This window comes from Xiphophorus couchianus, chromosome 7 (genome assembly GCF_001444195.1).
Source record: "Xiphophorus couchianus chromosome 7, X_couchianus-1.0, whole genome shotgun sequence".
Classification (NCBI taxonomy): Eukaryota; Metazoa; Chordata; class Actinopteri; order Cyprinodontiformes; family Poeciliidae; genus Xiphophorus; species Xiphophorus couchianus.
In genome coordinates, this window is record NC_040234.1 from 9,440,168 (window position 1) to 9,463,739 (window position 23,572).

Sequence of the window (23,572 nt, forward strand, 5' to 3'; positions counted from 1 at the left end):
TTATAAATTAATGAAATAACACTTCCTTTAAATGGATAAAATATCTGGCTTTTTGAATGTAAAAAAACAAAACAAACAAAAAAAAAAAAAAACAGAATAAAATGATCTAATCTTAAATAGCACCAAACAGTGTAACTCTATCACGGACTTTCTTGACATTGTCTTCGTTGGATAAAACAGCTTATCCTTAATTCCATCATCCGTCTCATGAAAGTGCTTTTAAATTCAAACTTTACACTTCCCCAAAGATTCTTTAAATGTCAGTGATAAAATTCTTGATAGTTAAGCATGCATGATGATTGTACACATGATGATTTTTTTTCTTATGCTCTTCCAGATTATTCTCTGTTTATTTTGAAATGCCTACAGCCAAGTCTAAAAGTATTCAGACCCCTGGCAAAATTAGATTTTAGTTTTAATTCAACTGATATGTTTGATTTTGATTTAGAAAATCAGACAAACATCTCCTAACAATGTATGTGTTTTAAAACCTAATTTATAAATTTTTATGTATTCGATATTAAAAAATTCTGCATAATTTTTTTTTTCCTTTTCTCAATAATCAGTGGGAACTGTGAGTGTTTTAGAGGGTTTATCTGTCGCTTTAAGAGACACAGCCCAGCTACGTGTCATGTGACCTCAACCAGAAAGCTAGTCAAGTTTGATTTAAAGTATTTTTAATGCTTACTGCAACTTCGTACAACCTTTGTTAATTTATGATATCAAGCTACTGCAATGCATAAGTTAGTTAATGCTCATACATATTGAAAATCATTACGTATTATAGGCTTGATAATTCATGTGGAACATTATATCATTCATTTGCATTAAGCTTATGTGTACATGTTTATGAGAGAGACTGAAAAAGTAATGTATCCCTTTTTTGTGTGTTTTAGTTTCACACTTTAGTATCAATAAACCTGTGGACAAGAAATCAGCTTTCCTTAGTCGTGATGTTAAGGAAGAGTTTATCTTCCTTAACTCTAGTTGCATTTAAACACGGCGATGGCAATACATGGACATTTTTATCGCCAGTGTTGCTCTCATGTTTGAGAAATAATTCTGACCTGCTTTTTGTTCAGAAGTATTTATTTATTCATTTATTCAGAAGTAACTTGGTCAATTTAAAATATTACCTTCTGCCAATCCACCGGGGTTTTGAATGCCTTTGGACATAAATATACAATACAAGTTTTGCCTCCATGAAAACTCACAGTTCTTTGTTTTGTCCTTGCTTTTTGTTTATGATGTTGTAAGAACAGAATTCCAGTAAATGCAGATGAGTGATTATTCTTGATGTTTTCAATGCATTTGTTTTTCAGAACTACATTTTCAGGCAAATATGATGAAAGCTCATGTCATTGTTTTGGAACAGCTTCAGCTCAAAAGTCCAATAATCCTCCTTGAGCGGCCATCGGTCCTTGTTTGGAATCCATCCAACAGAACAGAATCCTGGACATTTTAGAATTGGGCCAGCGCTCCCATTATCTACGGAAACTTTTACTCATACATTATGTTGCGTTTCCAATCTGTACTGATGGTTTATGGTTGACCGTATCCAAAAGGACAGTTAAAAATAAAAATCTAGAGAAGCCAGATGGAAAATAAATGAAATGTTTCAAAGGAAAACCTATGCTTGAATTGCAAGCACTCGTAGACCCTCAAAATTGCAAATTCTGGTTTTCATGTTTGTTTTAGTGGAAGACACCCTAGAGGACATGTCAGTATATAAATACAGATGGCGTTGTTACTACTTCTCTGTGAATGCTCATTGCAGTAGTTATCAGAGCAAACATGGCTAGCCCGTTCGTCGAATTAATGACCCCAGTTCTGGCCTAATTGGTTTCCCAGTGTGTAAATGTCAAGCACCATGCAAATACAAATGGCGCACTCGTGCTTGTTGTCTCAAGAGCTGTGTTATGTGCAAATGAGAGCGGAGGAGGAGCTCGGTATTAAACAATATTTATCATTTGCAAACTAAACAGAGAGTGCATGCTATTGGATCAGTTGTATAAGTAGCCTTCATCTTAAGCAGGTATGCTCTTTAAATTTAAAATTTGACTAAGCTTATCAAATATTTTATACTCAAAATGAAATTAAACTCATAAACATTTCCATTGGCTGGTTTTGTGTGATTTTTCATAAAACATGGGATTAGGAGCCAGACTAAATAGGGAAAAAAATATTGTATTTTATGTTTTTGTCTTTGATATAACTAGTTCCATAATGCTCTCATTATATATGTGTATATATACACATACATATGTATGTGTATATATATATATATATATATATATATATATATATATATAATATGCAGTATTGAAACTAGTAGGTGTTAAATATTCAGCAGTCTTGATGAGGAAATCACCCACAGTTCTCTTGTTAGCAGTTAGCAATTAGCAAGACACGCCCTTCAACAAAAAAGGGCGTGGCCTGCTCGCTATAAAAGAACACTGACATAAACCCCACTCACACACTAGGATCAAAAGAAATAAAGCATATTGGAAAACTGAAAGAAGGATCTTGTAATAGTAGGGTCACAAATTTATTCATAAAAATAATTAAGGTTTTCCTAACAGTCCTGACTTTATTGTGACTGAGTTTGCAAATATAACTCATGTCCAATTTCTTCCCAGTGGATGCATACAACACGCTGTGAGAAAAGACGAAGGCTTTTACTGTGACAGAAAAGCCCCTCAGTGATCAACTTGCCTGTACATGTAACAGCCGTGGCTCTCGCTTTACCCCTCCTTTCCTTTTGCAGTTTCCATCTATGAAATGAAAGTTTAAAAAAATCTATACAGTGAGAATTGTTAGAGGACGGCTTTAATAAGGGAATGAAAATTCATTCCGTTAGAGCAAGGTGCCAAAAGTCGATCCTCGAGGGCCGGCATCCTGCACACTTTAGTTCTCTCCCTGGTAGTACCAACGACCTTTTCAGCATGTCAATGTTCTTCTTAGGCCTTCTACCGAGCCATCATTTGATCCAGGTGTGTTAAACCAGGGAGAGAACTAAAACGTGCAGGATGCCGGCTCTCCAGGACCGACTTTGGGCACCCCTGTAACTTAGAACATAGCTAAACCTGCCTCTAACTGTGTGTGTGTCAATGAAACAACAGGAATCATGATCAAGTTTGCTTGTACAAAGGTCAAACAATTCTCACGAGTCGAGCTTCACAGTGTACTATATAGGTCCAATGGTCTGTTCTTTTCACTGTTTATTGCACCATATTGTGCTTACATACCGGAGTCTATGCAGCAAGCTTGCTAAGAGCAAAATGTGGTGGAACAAACTCAATGTAATTAATAAGCTATTTGAAGGAGGAAAAGGGCAAATTACTCTCGGTATGTATTTTTGTTTCTCATTGTAAATTAAACACCAGCCACAAGTCTATTTAGGCTTGTTTATGCTGGAGTACAACATGTTTCCCAGTGCAAAACAAGCAAAAAATACAACTAGCAACTGAATAGAAAGCTAAACCAAAATATTAGATACTTTTTGGTGCCTACTCTTAGTTTGGAAAGGAGAATATAATGATATTAAAATGTAATGATTTTTAAGCATTAACACATGTTCATATATTGACACATATGAATCATCAGTTTAAAAAAATGCATCGGAGCAGGAGCTCAATAGATAACCAGTATGCCAATTAGAGCAATACCCCGGCACCTCCATCACTCCACTGTCTCTCTACATCTTTTATTCAGAACTGTTTAAAGTCAGTGCTATGGTATTTCAGAATGAAGCTCTCTAAGGTATTGATTGACAGGATTTGGCTTCTTGCTGAACTCCTGATGGGCAGGCCAGTTGGTTTCGTGGTTTCTTTTTGGCTGGCTGGTTGACTCACTTAGCCTTTCAACAAGAGACACAGTGTGTTGGGGAATCCTCGGCTGTCATCCGCAGATGCATGGGATGAGGGCTCTGGCAGCTTGTCAGAGAGGCTTCAGGAGAGATTTATGTTGTGAAATGGTCCCTCTGCAGTGAAACTTTTAAAAATATCAAAGCAAAAAGAGGGCTCTCTGCTGCCAAAAAGCTTAGTTTTACTATACATCAAAGCAAAAGGCTTAAAACGGCTCAAAAATCCAGTTTTTTGGTCAAGCCATTGCAGGTTATTATATAATAGTGCTGTTTTACATCAAATTTTATGGACATCCATTATTATGCACGTTACAATGTTTATGTAGTGATTAAGCATTTAGTTTTGCCACTTGTTGTTGCTAGGTCTGATTAAATCTTGGTCCTAACATGTAGAATATCTGTTTTTAATTTTGTGTGTTTTTCAAAGGAAAGCATATTTTCTTTTATAAAGGTTTTAAGTTGCAAAAGTTTTGAATACTGTAGCCTCACTGCAGAACGGCTCTGCTCAGAATATTCTGCGTGTGAATGTGTGACTTATATTTAGGCATTCCAGTTTCCTTCCACATTCTAAATTTATTCCGTCTTATTTTTTCTCTCAAAATTGCCCCTTGGTATTAGCATAGTAATATGCGTTCATATTAGTATGTGATAGATTTCTGTGTGGGTATTTCTGTCGTCTTGTGACACACACGACACGACTCTTCTAAAAATATAGCAGTTTTTTTGTTTTTTTGTACTTCTATTGAGCATGCAAGGGACAAAATATTTTCTTTGCACAAATATGTTTATTAATTATTGATATTATTATTTAAGTATCTTAAACAATAACTATTACTGCGCACAATGTTCTTCACAAAAAAGAAAATGTTGCTGCGAGTACAACATATTTCAAATGTATACTTTAATATTATCCCAGCAATTATGGTTCACTAAAAATCAGCCCCTGTGTTTGATATCAAAATGGAGAAACTCAAGTAACAAAATGCAGAAAAAGGAAACTGAACAGTTCGACACAGAACCAACTCTCTAAGTGCAGCCTTAAAAAGTTCTGCTTTCTTATAGCCTATACTTCCAGTGTAAAAGATAGAGCACTTGGGTTTACTGTCCTGTTGTGTTCAACATATGTTGTGTAATCCTAAATGATGTTCTTCACACACAAGAGCTACAACTTATGTCCGTTGCTTATGTTTTTTGTTTTAGGCTTCCTTTTTCTTAACACTGAACCAACTGTTCAAACAGACGAGACTTTTTGACATTTTCTAAAGACAGACCTTTCTTCTTCTTCTGAATAACAAGCCCAGAAAGTTCAAATAACCTTTCGCCTAGTACAGTTACGACAGGGATTGTCAACTACTTCCAGGCATTGTTGGGTATCTCACTGTGTTTTTCTTTGTGTTTGGACCACTGTGGTGAAGGACCGTCTTCCATGTAGTCAGAGGAAGACTTTGGGGCAAGGGTGCCAAATTCCAGTCCTCAAGGGCCGCAGTCCTGCAACTTTTAGATGTGCCTCTGCTGCACCACACCTGAATAGTATAATTAGGTCTTTAGCAAGGCTCTGGAGAACTGATCTACACAAGGAGGAGGCAATTAAGCCATTTCATTCCAGTGTTTTGTACCTGTGGCGCATCTAAAAACCGCAGGCCACACCGGCCCTTGAGAACTGGACTTTGACACCTGTGCTCCGGGGTAAGCATGAGGGCTGTTCTTTCTTGGACGGAACAGATGTTGCAGGAAATTCATGCTGTGCAAGCCAATAATCAAGTGCCACACCTCAGTCCTCTGTGGTCAGCTCAGACTCTTGAGGTCTGAGGCACAACCTACGGCAACCTTGAGCCAAATGATGTTTGTTCTATTCTCCAATTCTGTTGGGACGATCTCCTTAAATTTAACCTTATTTGCCAGGTCATCTTTAGAGACTTCAACAGGTGACACAAAGCTGGTAGCAATGCTGAGCAGGAAACAAACCTTTCTCCTCAACATACTTCAGTTGTATGCCTGCCATTAGAGAAAAGTACATCAATGAGTTATGACATTTATTCACAAATGTACACACACAAACCTCTTCCCCTTTGCACAGTAGGATGTAACTTTATTCACTCATGCCCACACGTTTTCAAGAACAAACATGCTATAGATGGCAGTAAATTATTCTTTCCACAGAACACACCGTTTTCAGTGTAAGGCTGTGCCCTCGATCCACGCTGAGTTAATTTGGAAATAATAGCATGTGAGGCCAACGGGCAGGGGTGGTGCGTTTGGTGCTTGCACCCTCGCACCCAGTTCAATGAGTCAGTCGTAAACCTGGCTTAATCTGTCCTTGCTTTCACTGTTAGTGGTGTATAAAAAATGCTATTTAAAAGAAACAAACTACGTTGGTGGAGTGGGGGCAAGTAAAGCCCGACGACCTGCCAGGCTTGTGTTACACTGGGGAAAACCCTGCATGTATATTTCTCACAATTAGTAATACGACCGTCATACCACTTCACCAACATGCAAAATGTAACGGGACAGCTAAGTGGAACAAAACAAAACTAGTTAAGATTTGTCCTTCCTGCTGAATATGACCTTTGACAAGACAACCTTTGCAAGAAAAACATTACTAGCAAAGTAACAGATTTTTTTTTAAAAAGATGAAAAAATAAAAACAATTATCAGCAGCATAGGATGGCATATTTATGTTTAAGGAGATCAAATAAGGTGTTACATTTCTTTTGGTGATACCATAGATAAATCGCTGCCATGCTCCAAGACCCCTGTGAATCTTTTTGGCCCCTCCTGAATCACGCAGGTTCCATACTTGGCATCAGTTAAACCATGTAAAATCTAAACGTTCCTGCACTTGTGATAAGAGGTGGCGCTTCCGCCCAATTTTGCACCAAACCTAGAACCGTATTTGCTCTGTTGCATTTTAGCTGTGTGCACATAACCTCCGCTGTGCCTTTCCACCCACTCGGTGCAAAGGTGTCACGAAAGATGAAAGAGCAAACAATGCAGGTGTGCCAGACAAAATTGCACCTGTTTTTCCTCTGCCTCTGCTCCTATGAAAATAGAACCTTTTATCCCTGAGCAAAATAAGGGATTTATTTGAGGTTGTAATGACAGTTTTTCTTTTTTTTTTTTGCTTTTAGTATAATTCAGCTCCTGGACAGAACAATTGGTTGGCTATGATAAAGCTCTGACGACATCAAGATAAATGATTTCATAGCTCAATAGAGCAGCATGATCCTGTCATAAGACGCTGAATTATCTTTGAATTCATGTGCCATTTGTAATCCAGTGACATTGCTATATATGTCACATTGTGCAGTTACTGCAAAGACCTTACAGCTACATATCGGTTAACACTTCAGATATATGGAGTTTCAAACTCACAGAAGTGCTCATGAAATAATGAAGACACACATTCTTCTATACATGGATGTATAGTTTATCATTGGTTATAGTTAGAGTATTGCACTAACTTGCATTGGGGATTGACTATGTCAAAATTAGATGTTGTTTTGAAGGTGATCTGGAGGCATACAATTTCATTGTTATTATTACCACAAAGACTGATGTGTTAATAGATCTATTTCAAAATGAGATGCCTTAATATCACCTTAATAAGTCTGTACATAGTTATGAATATTCTAATGTGGCTGAATTGGAATAATTCTGCAAAGAATTGTGGACCTGAGTACCACTACAGTGATGTATGAAGGACACCAGGTTTTACCAAACCTTGCAGCAGTTATTAACGCTAAAGAGGACACAACCCATTCTTGGGAGGCAATTTTTGTTCACATGTTTTGGATACTTCTTTTCTCCTATTAAATGAAATCATCAGTTGAATGTTGCCTTTTGTATTTATCTCTGTCTAGTAATAACATCTGTTTGATCCCTTATGGAGTTTTCCCAGCTCTGTAAGTTTTCTGTGGACAGACATTGTCTCTCTCTCTCTCTCTCTCTCTCTTTCTCTGCCTCTCTCTGTCTCTGTGTGTGCCTTTCTTTGTGTGTGCTTAGATTGGCAAGAGTGTGCCCAGACTGTGTGGGCGTTCGTGCTGCCTGTCTAAAATATCCGTAGGAGCTTGTTGCACTATCGACTAGTGGCTTATTTGACAAAAGATGACCAGCCAACCTTACAGTCTTGACACAAATCTGCCATCAGTTTATAGATCAACACTTGCAAAGTGGACAAAACACACACACTTGACACTTTGCTCACGCAGGAGTGGGGAGTGACACTGTTTTTGATTGCCAGAATGTTTTCCTGCAGCGCTGTATTACTTTATTTGGCATGTGCAATGTTGTGCAGTGATTTATGCCAAAGCTTTTCAGAGAGCAGATGTGTATTTTCACTGTACATCATGTGTCATTTGTATATTGGATATCAGCTTATTGTTTCCCTATAACAAGCATTTGGAAAATTAATAATTCTTTGCCATCTATTTCTTTAATGGCATTGAATTGTTTCGATTCAACCTGCAGGGTGGTTCATGCTAACATAAACCTCAATATTTATTGGACATTAGATGTTACAGGATCATCTTTCTTTTTTCTTTTTTTTAAAGCACTTCTTGAGAAAAGGGTAGGGGATTTGAGGGTGAGTGATGGTTTTTTTATGAGCCAGGGGAGCTGTACTGGTTCAGTGTTAATGGGTCTTTGCCTTTGGGCAAACTTTACTGAAAGAGTAAGTGCTTCTAGCATATGTATACTGTTACAGTTTTTTGTTCATGTGTAAAACAAAACAAAAAAAAAGCTTAAAAAAAGTATTATAAGTAAGGTTTTTGGTCTTTTGTGTTGCTCAGTGACATGCTACTTATGTCACTAAACGCAAAGTTTCATCTGCTGTTATACGATTCTGTGCTTTGAGAGTGTTGATTAGCTTCTAGCTGTACTCCAAAACACACTTTTGCAGATTTTAGCTATTTTCACTGACTCTACTGTACATAAACCACCTAATCTCATTAGTTATCATAACTTTAAACAGTTTCTTAACTAATAGCACATATGCCTTTCCATTGAGTTAACAAATGCACTCATAATGAAGAATATAGGGTCTCGTCTCTTTTAGGTTAATATTTAAAGAATCATCATAGAAAATCTGGCCCTTTGCTGAATACTATATTTAAAACATTTAATATCTACTTGCTGCAAAACAAAAAATATACACCTCTAGACTACCAGATGTATTGGGGGAAAGTTCATGAAAAGACTAAAGCTCCTTTTCACAGGATTGAAACTTAATGAATAACCAGGAAGTTATCATGGGTTTGAACTAGTCAAAGCTGGACTGAGTTTTATTTTGTCTGTAAAAACAAAACGATGAGGACCAAAAAAATTGCTAAAATCTTGTCAGGTTCTGTTGACCTTTGTATTGTGTACCATCGTGCCACTAGTAAGTTTCTTACTCATATCATATTTATTAAGAACAGTCGATGCTTTATATTACTCAGTTTTAAGAGATAATTGGAGTACTTTTTGCTTCCCTGTTTTAAAAAAAAAATCACTTATGTTTTATTCAATTTTGCTTAAAATACACAAAGGTATCATTATTTAAGGTGACTGTTGTGTGAATCCCCTACAATTCCTTGCCTTATTCACAAACATGCAGGAGTAGATATGCATTTTTCTTATTTTTAAATTAACGTCTGTTTCTAACCATGCCGTATGGATTTAGGTTAGAAATTATTCAAAACAAAAAGCCGTACTTTAGGCCTTGTTCAAAAATTATTTTCCCTTATTCAGTGACCTTTCCTCCTTCTTGGAGTTGAAGAATCAGGTCTGCTGAGCCTCCCATTGCCTGCACACTCTGTCTACGTGACTTTTATACATATGAGTGGGGAAGCATTGTCGATGTCGCCCAGCTCTCTGCAGGTTGACCTTTTTTTTTCTATGGATTAATAGGTTTCATGCTTGCAGCATTAATAAACAATTTCTTGGTTCCCTCAGTAGGAATATGAGCAGTCTCTCTGCATATTGTTACATCTCCCATCCTCATGTGAGCCTCCACTCAGCTACATTTTAATCTTTTCTAATTTTCATTTACAGTTTTGTACGTCTTAACATTTCTTGCGGTTTGAACCTCTTAATGAGTGTTTGCAAAAGCACACTTTCTTTTTTTTTTATTATAGATCCTAATCAATCGTATCTGGCTCTTTTTTTTTCCAGATTTTTATTTATGTTATTTTTTTTTCCAAAGAGCTCTTTCCCCTGGTCAATCTGCCCCAATTTGGGTTAAAAAAAGAAGGAAAAAAAAGCCAGTCCTTGTGTTTTGCTGTGGCTGCTCTTTATTGCCGTCTCTGTCTTTTTGCTGTGCTGATTATGAAGGGCTGAGCCGTTTTGGCCCTCACGCTGTCTGTGGCCAAGGTCAATTATGGCCCTTCCATTCAGAGCATGGCCAATCACATGCTAAGGAGCCACTGATGTGGAGCGCCCGGCGGGGGAGATTGAGCGGGTAGAAAATCAACCATTTGGTGCCTCAGAAATGATTCGATTTTCCACTGGTGTGAAAGTGTATGCTGTGTCTCCTTCACTTTGTTTTCCTTCAATGTCACCCATATTTTCCCAAAGTACTAGATGTCGGCTAGAATTAGACGGGAGACGGTTCTGAACTTAAGGCGAGTGAAGCTTTGTTTCCTTTTTTAGGTCCTTCAAAGTCCGAGTGCTTGTGACATTTTTTTATTGAACAGTAGAATTAAAGCTAAAAGGACATTAAATAGGCACAAAATGTCATTTCATTACCTACAAGAAAGTCATGAATGAAACCAAAAACCGTTGTGTGTTGTCCAGGAATTATCTTTTTTGTGTAAACTGTAGTGGAGATTTCCAATAGCAGTACTTTGTAGCCTGAAAGACAGAAACAGTTTAGTACTATTGAAAATTGAAAGTAAATTTTTTTGCATTAGAAAAGCATAAGGGTTTTCCAGGTGTAGTTCATGACACTGCTCAAAACGTTTTAATTAACATTAATTAAAGTTAGACTTTTTGGTTAAAGTATTCTTCCAAAACTGCAATCTAAAGCTAACATCACATAAAACATGCAATCAGAAAGAAATTCACATATCATTTTCTTAACTGTTACACATAAGAGAAAGAATATATGTTATAAATGCAGCACTTCTGAGTCCAACATAATTAAATACAACATTATGAGCTCTTGTTTTTCATCAAACATGCACCTTTTCTAGTTTTGCACAAAAAACTGAAAGATATTTTATGGAAATACATGTTTTTATGTATCACTGTGTCCCAGGGGTATACAGTAAACTGTATGGGTTGAAGAGGTATATTTGGGCTCACTTTTCCACATCACTGTTGTTGACAAAACCTCTTCTACTGTTTTGAAGAACAGCAGCAAAATGTAACAAATATGTTTACCTGGTCTTCATGCCAAGCAGCTTCTACAGATGGGTTTTCCACCTATGTGGCAACAGCTTAAACAAGTTTTTCATAATTTGCTAAAAAAAAAAAAAAAAGTCAAGTCTCTTGGCTGCAATGCCTAGGTATCCTTGAGTTCTGGGTGCTAATGTGATAAAATGAGGGGAAAATTGTAGGAAGGAAAAGGAAATGTGTTTTGCAGCAACACAATGAGCGTGATAAAAGCCTTCAACACGCCACTGACACACTTAAAACATCACCAGTAAACAATGCTTCTGACATCGGCTGCCTTCGCTGCTCTGAGCTACAAATGAAGCTGATTACAGTGGCCTTCTCGTTCCACAAACAAACCACCTCCGCATGTTCAGCCTCCATAAACAAAGAAGAAAAAAAAAAGCAACTTGTGCTCCTGTGAAGGCATTTGATTAGCAACAATTATGGCCTTGGCACCAACTTGTATGATTACTTCTACTCAGGGCTGTTTTGTATGTGTTACATAAGTAATCACCGCCGTGCTAAACCTGGCGGCCATCTGAGTGATGTGGCCTATTACAGAGACCTAGATGGGGTTTCGGCTCACCTTATCAGGAAAAATGTCAGTGATTAACAATTTAAAGTAACTCCCGAAACCAGAAGGGGGAAAGTTGTTTTATTTGCTTTGTTTTGCGGTTTGCTAATGGAAGAACAGGGCATGTTTAGCCATCATTTTAGACCAGATTTTATTTGGTTCAGGAAATGTACCTTTGCTTACGACAGCTGGCTAAAGCTCAAGCAGCGCATTGTTTTAAAAATAAACACATTCTCCATATTAAATGGTTTAAAATGTCTTGCAGAATAATCCATACCACATACAGTTCACATTTTTTCACCTGAAACATCTTTGGGGATTTACGTGATGGACCTGCACCAAGAAATGTGTAATTGTGGAGTGAGAAAGGTTATGTGGTTGTCGTTTTGTTGAACAACTGAAAGCTAGAAAGCGTGCTGCACGTTTTGCTTTCAGCCCCCCTGACTCCAAATTTTTGTAGAACCACATTTATCTGCAAGACTTTTTGGGATATGTCTCTACCGGGTTTGATAGTCTAGAGACGCAAATTTTGGCCCATTCCTGTTTGTGAAATAGATTATGCACACTGAGACAGGGTTCTCCTTTGGCTTTAGGTCTAATCTTTTACTAGGCAACTCAAACTCATAAATATTATTTATGTAAACCATTCCACTGTAGCTGTGGCTGTGTGATTAGGGTTGCTGTCCTGCGCCTGTCTTCAACTTTCCCACTCTCTAGCAAGTTTTCTTTTTACCTGGATGGCCCTCCATCTTCCAGTCGTCAGCTTCATTCTCATCAAAGTGGCTAAATACTCATGCTACACTTGTCAGATTTTTTAACAATTGTAGAGCATTTTTGAAAGTCATGCTTCATTTTCCTAACACTTTAAAATTTTTATGACGGCCTATTGCACAGAACCCCAATAGAATACATTTAGGTTTTTAGACATAATGTGATACAATTAGAAAATATTCTTGGAGTGTGTATAATTTTACAAGACAAGGTCAATTCTGTAACACTTGGAGAGAACACTTCTCACATATTTTCAAAGCATGCACAGAAAAAAAACTATTTTAAGCTATTATTTAATATTTGTAGCTGAAACACCCTCATCTTGAAGTCATATAAGGCTCAGCTTTTAATACTTCAGCCATCAAAGTGACCATAAATGTATTGTTTTGTCGAGGGCTCTATGCTCTGCTTTAAGAACCACGTCAGTAGTCCTGTTTCTAATCCCAATATTTACAACTAGAATAGAGGGATTATATATCTCTTGTGCTATAGAATCTCTCAGCAGACAGAACAAAGTCTGGATGTTTTTTTCACCCCACATGCAACAAATCACCACTCTGACCCTTCAGTCCCTGCTGTAACTGCTTTGACTGTTTTCAGCTGGAACTGAACACGCTCCTCCTCTAGAGCTTTCCGACATGTCAGCTGTTGCTGTCGCTGCGCATTATGAATTTGAGCCCTCCACTCAGAGATGCCCACAAGTCCTCAGCCAAGGATACAGAGGACACTCAAAATACAGCTGGGTGCTCCCTGGGTTCATTAACGTCACCCGAGATGTCTCTTTCCTTCTTCTTGCTCAGCTCCTCTGTCAGCCAAATACTGTCTGGAGAAGTAGCTCTGACAGGAGTAATTAGACGATGATCATGAGTGTGTGTGTCCTGAGTTCAAAACTGCTCATAAACAGCAAAATGTTTATGCTGTTTGACATTTTTAAAGACAAAGTGTATGTTTTTTTTTTTCCTTTTTCTGCCATACCAGTACAAGGGCTATGTCTTCTATAGATACAGTTTTGTATTGTGTATGATTGTTTCTGTGGTCTTGCTGCAAAACCTATCGTTTCCTGGTTACAAGTTAAGTTGAGTGTACAGTCAGTTTTGGAGAAACTGACTGAAATTATTTGTCCTCAATACTGCTATTGCGCTTTGCATAGATACTCACTATGACCCTTCTTTCATTGTCAGTGCCTTCTCTATTGATAGTTAAGACAATAGTCTCAGTTTTGCCTTTCAGTGGACTAAAAATTTGCAGTTATAAATAAAATTGTGTTAAACATCCTAAGGATTTGGCTAAAAGTATTGCTGAACTCACTGAAAATGCCAACAACAAAGTTGACAGGTGACTTGTGTCAGTGCTTACTATCAGTGCAGCTAACCAATCAGAACAGCTTAGACAGCCCAGAAGAGCAAACATAGACAAGACAATCTAATAGCCATTAGTCTTAGATTTTTATTTGAAACTGTCTTTTTAATTTTTTATTTAATAGGGATGTTCCAATTAAATATATATTTGCCTTGAATACTGATTTGACGTTTAGGCATGTCAAATAATATTCCATTACACTAACGTTTCATTAAAGTTAGTGTAATGGACTTGCACCTACTGCACAAGAGTAACTGGTCATGAAAACCAGACTGAAAAACGACTCGCATTTTACAGCAGCATCCCAGTAATAGCATGACTATCTCACACTCTGAAGTGAAATTGAAGCCATCGTTTTGTATGCATGTTATCAATTGGGTTTACTCATGGAGAATTGAAATTTAATTAATAGATGGTCCCAGATGAAAATTAATAAACTTAAATGAGATGGGGACATAATGTAATCGTAAAAGTAATATGCCTGCTTATGCTCTACATACAATACCTTTCCAAGATGAGGTATGTTACTTTTTTGTTACGTCACAGTTATCGAAAACTAAGGAACCTGGTCGCAGTGGAGCAGGACTCTGTGAATTTCATCTCAATGACCTTGTTTTACATTAAGTTTTCACAACAGAAGCACATCCAGACCCAAAGAACTTTGCTTTGAATATCATGAAATGCAATCACTAGAATTTCGGCTGCATTTCCCCACACTGACAGCTGTCTGATTAAAACAAGCTGGTCAGCTGTCACAGACAGACAGGAAATTGTTGCAATCTTACAGTTTTTCTATAACAGAAACATTAGTGTAAAGGATGGATTTTTTGTCTGTTTGTTTGGTGCAATTTAAGTGCGTTAGCTCAATAAAATACCATTTAAAGTGGTGTATTTAATTTAAACAAACCTACAATAGCATTTTCAAAGCAGAGCACATAAAAAAAAAGTTGGGATTGTTTTGAAAATAGTAAATCAAATGGTTTGCTGGGCTTTTTGCTGACATAAGATCACAAAGACACCACCAACAACTTGTATTGGTGGTTGTTGAATTTGGGACTCGAGGACTCTTGATAACAACAATTTCAAAATGAACTTTTTAGAGCCCTCAGCCAATAGTTGGAATTATATTGAGACACCTCCAATACGTTGGGGTTACCTCCTGTTATTTGTTTTGAATCAAAACACATTAAAAACAAATCTGTGCAAATATTCACTGATTACCATCTATGCATCAACTCCACAGAAACTACCTGACAGTGCTTGTAAATATTCCCCAGTTTGCTATTTGCCTGTTACTTTAGAAAACCTATTGACTAAAACGCAAAAAAAAAAAAAAACGTTTAACTTTGACTATTAGAACTACAGAAGTGCACAGCGAATAAGAGTTTTATGATGTATGCCAGTGGTTCTGTGGTTCAGCTCAGTATGAAATACTCCCCACAGATGTGCTGGACCTCTCCATTGTGATGAGTGCTCTTTGATTAATTTACCCCAAATGAAAGGCTTTATTTTTAGCCTGGCAGTGTGGACAGCGTAGAAATGCTTTTTTTTTTTTGCCATTCTGTCAAAGATGGATTGGTAACAGCAGAGAGAAATGTGGTGTCTCGGTGACCATTTGTCACTGCGTGTCCGAGGTGTGAAGGATGGAGTAATCACTAGGTTATTTCTGTCATGATTCGAAGAAAGTTTAGTATTCATAATTAAATTGCTGTCAGTTGAAATACATTTGATAGGAATGATCAGCTTTAGATGTTTCTGGGTATTTTTTTTTTACTTTAAATAAAGAGATGAGGAAGATGAAACGGCAAAGCAGGATCAGCTTGACATCTAGGTGGACTGGATTTCTCAGTACTTGCTTCGTCGATCACGGTGCCGAACAATACACACATTCTGCCTGGAGCACGCACTAATTGGCGAGACGATTGCTCTTACATGTGATGTCAAGGTTAAGGCCAAGGAGAACATGAGAGGAGCATTTCATTGAAGTTGATTTTAACAAGGGACACTGTGCAGTGCTCATCCTTTTCAAGTCAGGCAGTGAATATGAACTTCATTCCACATGCCAAGGCCATTTCTGTTCAACGTGAGCATGATACACAAGTGAAAGGCTGCCCAGGTGACCTCCCACTGTGTAACTTATAATTCTGCTGCTTGTTTAAAAATCGTAAGACTAAATCTTTCGGATTAGCTTTGATCTAAAAATCCGTTTACCTGCAATGTGCTTCTTTCGCCCATCTCTGCAGGAACTATTTACAGCGGAATGCAAGTTCAAAGAGTCAGTGTTCGAGAACTACTACGTGATCTACTCGTCCATGCTGTACAGACAGCAGGAGTCAGGGAGAGCATGGTTCCTGGGGCTCAACAAGGAGGGCCAAGCCATGAAGGGAAACCGAGTGAAAAAAACAAAACCAGCTGCTCACTTCCTGCCCAAGCCATTAGAAGGTACGTGAGCTCAGCAAATATCTTCATGGCCTGGACGTTTTAGTTCACATTCTAGCATCCTCAAATGCAAATTTTAATATATTCCTTTACGGTTTTACGTGATAGACCAACACAAAGTAGAGGAAACCGAGATGGAAAGGAACATGATGCACGGTTTCAGGACTGTTTACAATTAAAAATCTGAAAATTGTGTTGTCCCTTTGTGACCAAGTTTTAAAATTGATGTCCAAAAACATCTCTCTGCTCAGCCTAGCTGAGCTTTAGCTATCTGCAAAGGAGAGTGGGGTGAAGTGACGGCCTTTAGGTGTTCATTGCTAGGAGAGATATATCCAAATAAAGACATGCAGCTATATTTGTAGTAAAAAGTAGTTCCTCGAAGTATTGACTCAAAGGACTTAATACAAATGCACAATACACATTTTAGATTTCTATGTGTAAAAATGCAGTGAATCTTTTTTTTTTCCCCACAATAATGCACAACTTTGTTTTGGTCTAGTACATAAAATTACTATAAAATACACTGATGTTTGTATCTATAATGTGACCAGTGTGAAAAGTTTGCAGTGTGACTGCATTTACAAGGCCCTGTATCCATGACGTTTTACTTGGTTTTCAAATTTTCCATTAAAATATAACTCAAATGCGACCCTTTATTACGACACGCCTTTTTTTCGCTGTACAACCTTCTGGTAAATGGATTTTTTTAGAGGTCACTATTGCAGCAAGCTTTGCTAGCTATCCAATTGACTGCAGCAGAGCACATTTCAAATATGTTGGTTGCTAAACATAGAAAACTGAAAATGCTGAGCACGACAACATTCATGATCCTTGTGATATACCAAGACAGCTGTCTCACACAATAAGACTTGATACAAGACTTACCGATGGTCTGTCCGCTATAAACGAAATGACTGCATTTGACATATATTAGTATTTGTATGCTGATTCACTGCACCACTGCTGGAGGGATGCACTATAGGAGGCAGAGACAGCTCTGTAAGTGCAGCATGAAATGTTGATAGTCCTGCACATGCCACCATCACTCTCATCAGCCACCGGCCCTGATTGCCACCCATCATTCGAAACACGGAATCAAAGTGAAGTGTCTTGTCAATGCGGTAATACAGCTGGGGTGTGCAAGCTGCAAAATGGGAGAGGAGACCTTCTTTTTCTTTTTTTTTTGTCAAAAGCTGGTACTTGGATTTAAAGTCAGCCATGATCAAGGAATAAGTGAATCGGAATGAAAGTATAAAATAGTCATCTTTATTGCATGTATCATTTCTTATATCAGGAAATTGCACTTTTAAGTGTAGTTTCTTTTTTTTTTTTAAAGAGTATTTAATTTGTATGTAACATACCAAATACTATTCAGGAACAGATCTCGACTCAATAAGAGAAAGAGGACAGATTATTGCTAACAGCTTTTGTCTTATCTCTCCGTTTGTCTCCCTCCAGTCGCCATGTACAGAGAGCCATCGCTGCACGACGTCGGAGAGACGGTGCCCAAGGCGGCCGTGCCTCCCAGTAAAAGCACAAGCGAGCCAGTGGTGATGAACGGAGGCAAGCCTGTCAGCAAGCCTGACAAACCAGCCACATAGCCACACCTGACCAGTGCCTGGTGGGAGTGCATGTGCGGGAGGGGAGGAATGTAACGGAGGCAAGGTCTTTTTGTTTTTCTCAAGCTAGTCTCCAAACCCTCTTTTTTTTTTTTCTCGCTCTCTTTTTTTCCTGCGGATAACATCCAGCCGAGACTCCCTTCTCTTATTCTCTTGCTCCTCCTCCTACTTCCTTTCTCTGCCTATGTCAGCACAGACTGATTCTGCGATGGCTCGGTCTATCCAGCACAGGAGGGTAGAAGACCTCTGATCCTGTAATGCCTTTAGATCCCTTTGAAATTGCGAGAATTGAACTGAATGACACGCGGTTCACACTGACGCTTGATGCTGGCTTTGCCGGAAGAACCTCCTTCTCTATAATGCCCTGTCACAGCAGCGGCTGTGTACCTTCAGATCTATTTTCTATATCACAGTTCACCAGCTATGTTCTGGGATAGAGACTGTATAGACAGAGTAAATATTTGGACTGATGTCCTATATTTTTTACAAGTATGTTCCCCTTTCCTTCTCTTTCTAATGCTGGTCAACATACAGTTAGTTTTTGTCAAAGGGAAACTAGGAAATCTTTTGCAAGAGGAGTTGTATGATTTTTTTCTAAGAAACACAACGAACTTTAAAGCATACCAGTACACACCTGAAAGAGCCCAAATGAACTTTTTTTTTGTTTGTTTTGTTTACGACATGCGTACACCTAGAAAAGCAGTCGAAGAAAGTTTGTGCAGCTTCTCCTCGGCTCATAAAAACACATTGGAGGCTGGCAGACGGCTCCCGCAATCATAGTTGATGAAGTGCTAATTACCGCCACTGCAATCAATGCGAGGAGCTCCCTGTACACGCACAAACACACCCCCTCACACAAAAACACAAATATTTCTAAACAGATGTGCGTGTGGGTGGGTAGGAAAGCGCTGTAAGGAATGGTGTATACATATCACTATCTGTGTCCCACCAGCGGTTCAGTCCGCCTCCTCTGGTGAACGAAGAAAAAGGGAAAGAAAAAAAACAAACCTGAAGTCTATTTTTCTTTAATCTTATTTCAGAGCGTGGGCTCTAGGAAATATCTCTAGGCCTTGTAGGCCTCAGTTCCTCACTCACCGACGTCTTTGGACATTGAAGCAAGGCTTTGTGGCTTCGACCCAGATGGTCTATAACTGCAGCAAATGGCAGCCGTGTTATGGTGGCATCTACTTAAAGCAAAGAAAACAACATGGCTGAAAACCAATAGGTCTTATTTATACGTGCTGCATCCCTATTTGGTTCAGCAATCTAAAGCATGGACAAGGTCACTATTGTTCCCACTTTGCAGCAGTTACACTACAGATGGCTTTTAGTGCATCTGTGTGTCTGTATAAAACTTAGGGAAAAATGACTTTTAAAAATCATAACTTTTTAAATGACTAGATGATTTATTGTTATTATTATTATTAAGATTATTATAAAAAGGATTTGTCTCCTAGCTCAGCATGCAAAGTCCAGTACTGATCATCTTGGCCTATCACGTGCCTGTTTGGACCTTGATTCCCGGCATGCAAAAACAAGGTCCCAGTCCCCACTGGGCCAAAGGTGCCTCACTCACCCGATAGATCCATGTGTAGGGCGCGTAGCATTATCCATTGAAAAACCGACACTCAGATGTGTTCATTCTGAAACAACCAAAGTCCTTTTTTTTTAATCCCAAGAAGAACTTAATCTTAAATACAAAAAAAAAAAGACGAAAAAAAAATTCTAATCTGACTCGCTCTCAGATTTAATCCATCAAAGCTCTCACTGTGACAGCATTTATTCGTTTGAAAGAACCAACTCCTCTTGACCCGCAGCGGTCTTGGCTGATGTCACTTTTTTGTGAGGGAAGTACGTATAACCTAAATTACTCATGTGCATGTGTTTTCTACCGGAAGCAAGGTATGGGGGCATCGCTCTTCACTCCGTATGAGCAGGGGGGCGGGCCGAGAGGGGCGTGGACGGGCATGTTGCAGGCATCGGCACGCTCATGACTCATGTGAAGGTGATCCACTGCACTTTGTTTTGCATTTTCGTCGCGACTGTTAGTGGGTTTGTTCGACAGATTTCTTAAGTCTTGCGTTAATCATTTTTATTTTGTTAGATATGATTTGTAATAGGAAGTAGATTGTCGTTGCTGCTGTATGCTGCTAAAAGTGCAACCATATTACAAAAGTTGTCATGGTAAACATATTTGTTTTAGTTATACATGTTCAGTTTGTGGTTATTATTACTATAGTTCATCAAATGTCATTGAGACATGCTTATGTATTTGTAAAAAAGAGAAACAAACGACAAAAAAAGCAGTTCATGCGACAACGAAATCGGTGTGCTGACACACACCTCCACACCCAGAGGCTGCGAATCGCTGAAGTTGTATGCAGGGCGGATGTTTTTGCCCTTATTGCAGCTCGTCATCCTCTACTTCTACAAACTCTACATGCTGGGCTGGTTACTTGCTCTGGCCACGCAGACCAGATAACTGGTTCTTTCAAGGCTGAAATTATTTTTGCAAAGGACTGGTGTGTAAATGTACATCTGTTAAAATCTCCGGTATTGTTTTTTTTGTTGTTGTTTGTTTCTCATCTCTCTTGTGTACGGATTGTGTGTGCTGCTACTTCCAGATCCCAACTGGTTTTGCTTCGTTTTCCTTGTAATCAAGTTGTTGGTTTTTTTTAGGAATATTCTTGTAAAATCAATTTACATTTGCAATCAGAAATATTCAACCCCTAAAAGAAACTGCACTGATGTGTGGTTGAAAGGTAATATAATAATGAATAAATATTTATTGGAACATTTTTGAGTTGTGTTGACAGTAGAAGTCATTAGCTGACATCAGCTGTTTTCAGATCAGGCAGAAAGCACAGTACTGGCCCATTTGTCCAAACAGCTTCATTTTGGTTTCATTAGTCCATAAAACTTTCCCAAGATTTTATCTAAATTCCAACCAGCATATTCTAAACTTTTAACTTTCCCTGTTAAGAGTGGAGAAAATCATGAAGTCCTTTGTCTAAGCAGTTCATGTCTTATAGCTTTTGCGCCAGCCTTTAACGCGTCACCCTGCGAGTGTCTTAAAGTGACACAGTTGCTTTTAGGATCCCTGTAGGAATGTTGGGCTTCCTACCACAGAAAGGCAGGTCTGCAGCTGTTCCATATGTTTTAAACATCTTTATTTTTATTTTTAGTGCTCCCAATGGTGTCTCACAAAATGTTCCTTTAAAAAAAAAAAAGAAGTTTTGTACCCGAGACCCCTCAGTTATGGTGAAACAATCCCCCTTCTCTGCTTTTAAGAAAGCTTCTTCGTCTCCTTTGCAATCATGTCCCAGGATTGCAACTTACCTTGCATACCTTCATGGGTGGTGTGAACGTATGCATTGTTGCCAAAGCTAATGGGGAATCACAATAAAGCTCTTAATTATGGTAAACAGGCTTGATGATGTTTCCACTTTATTAAGCAGTCTGAGCTTCTACGATCCAAACAGCACTTCTGCAGGAGTTGCACAATTGTGAGTTACCTTCAGAGCATCAAAAAAAAAAGTTTAATTCTCCTCTCTGACAAAACTCTATTCAAATTTCTAAAATCTTCATGGGGTTGACTAAATCTCACTGCAACTGTAACTTTTGCTTGATTTTGTAACCTTTGGTTTTGTATAACGTTCCATCTGTTGCATGGGGAGAGGACGGCATTGATGAACTGCATGTAGTAGGCTATGTCTATCAAGAACTGTTGGTATGTGCCGCAGATTTTACATAATATATGCAATGAGTTTGTCTACACTATACAGTTTGTGTTTGTTGTATACACATATACAACATGCTGAATAAAATATTTATATAAATGCCTACTGTAATGTCAGTAAGTTAATACTTAATGCAATATAGTGTGCAGTATATTATTGCACTTGCCATTTTTGAGAGTACAAAGAAAACGGAAAGGGTTGGCTAGTTTAAGCATGACAAACAAAGGCCAAAGTAGAAATCAAATCTTTTCTTCATGACCTCATATTGGTCGTCTTTTCAAGTGCTGACTGAGCTCTTTTTTGTCGATGCAGCTCCCATCCCCTTCCACCATGTTTTGAAGTGACATGAGCCATCAAGCATGCCACGGCTGAAATATTTATGCCCTCCACTTTGTTTCCTCCACCTTAACCTTCTCACTGCGAGGATAGTGTAGATTCACATGATGGGCAGCTTGTTTTGGGTTGATTACCTGGGATGGAGAGGAACGTACACTATTAAAATGATTTGTTTTCAATATATACATATATATACTATACCATTGCAAGTATGCTCATTGGAGTTATGTCATGTTATATCAAAATTTGTAACCATGTATGATTAAGGTCTTCGCATTGTTTTCCATGCAAAATGTGTCATGCGGCACATTTAATGTTTTATTATGAAAAAGAAATAAAAAACTTCAAAGAGTAATGAACAAGCTTTCAAGGAATCTTTCGGTTGAATTTAGAAATTGCAATTACCTACATTACATGTCTCACCAGTAGCTGTACTTTTAATGTACTTGCATACTAATGTAAAGAGCAAAAGTTAATTTGGTATATATTTTTTTACAACAAACCTGAATGCATTTCATCAGGGTTTTGTGGGATATACAAACACAAAGTATGTGTGAGTTGTTGTTTTTTCCCACACAAACTTGTGGAAAGAAATTATAAATAGTTTCAGAAATATTTTACAATCAACATTTTTTAAATGTCGGGTGTGTTATATACAGAGGGAACAGCCTTCAAAGCAGTTGTCCTAGGTTTCATGCCTGGCCTTGGGTCATTTGCTGCATGTCTTCCCCTTCTCTCTAAGTACAGTTAAATAAAAGCCACTTGAGCCCCCAAAAGTCTTTAAAAGAAGTGTTGCTTGCATTAACCCCATTTTATTCTAAAATAAAATCAAGTCACACCAAATAGACCATCTACAGTATGTGTTTCGATCTCAATATAAATTCAGCTGATCATTCAAGGTCTTAGATGTTCGATAGAGAACATTAGAGGTTAAGCGGCATCCTGAAAAACTAGGGAACACAGGTTAGAGATAAAATAAATAAATAAGTTAGAATCACAAATTTTCCTAAACAGTTTCTGGAGTTTGAACATCTGACAGAGCAAATTTTCAATCCAGGATCCAAAAACGGAAATGGTATGGCACAACTTCAAACCTACCAAGTCGTGGCCATCTGCTCAAACCGACAGGTCGGGCAAGAGGAGCATCAATCAGAGGCAGGTAAAAGGCTCATGGAAACTCTGGAGAAGCTAGAGATCCATAGTTTAGCTGTGGGATTCTGTTGACAGCATAACTATTACACATGCACTCAAATTTGACTGCAAATGTCAGAGTAGCAAGAAGAACGCTAATGTTAAGAGAAGGTCATAAGAAACCCTGTTTACAGTTCGCCACAAGTGGAAAACGGAGCTCTAGAGCGTTATAAAGAATACCTTAAACCGGCGTTTCCCAATTCTGGTCCTCAGGCCTCCCTGCCCTGCATGTTTTAGGTGTTTCCCTTCTGCTACACACCTGGATTGAATATATGGGTGATCAACAGGTTTCTGCAGCACTTGATGGTCATGCAATCATTTGAAT

General features: G+C 38.2%; 1 protein-coding gene and 1 long non-coding RNA gene across 4 annotated transcripts in view; one reads left to right on the forward strand and one right to left on the reverse strand.

The window, feature by feature from the left end:
* Positions 1–22,415, forward strand: part of fgf14 (fibroblast growth factor 14) — a 114,471-nt gene extending 92,056 nt beyond the window's left edge. For all 3 annotated transcript variants that reach the window (XM_028023984.1, XM_028023985.1, XM_028023986.1), the window contains 2 exons: positions 16,166–16,364; positions 17,820–22,415. In XM_028023984.1, coding sequence (XP_027879785.1) covers positions 16,166–16,364; positions 17,820–17,962 — 342 coding nt within the window. In that variant the 3' untranslated portion in view covers positions 17,963–22,415. The remainder of the gene's footprint in view (positions 1–16,165; positions 16,365–17,819) is intronic.
* On the reverse strand, positions 5,379–21,236 carry LOC114148598 (uncharacterized). The gene is made up of 3 exons (XR_003596306.1): positions 21,223–21,236; positions 17,027–17,028; positions 5,379–5,530 (listed from the first exon to the last, which is right to left on the reverse strand). It is a non-coding gene; the product is annotated as an uncharacterized LOC114148598 (long non-coding RNA).
* Positions 22,416–23,572: the final 1,157 nt, after the last annotated feature.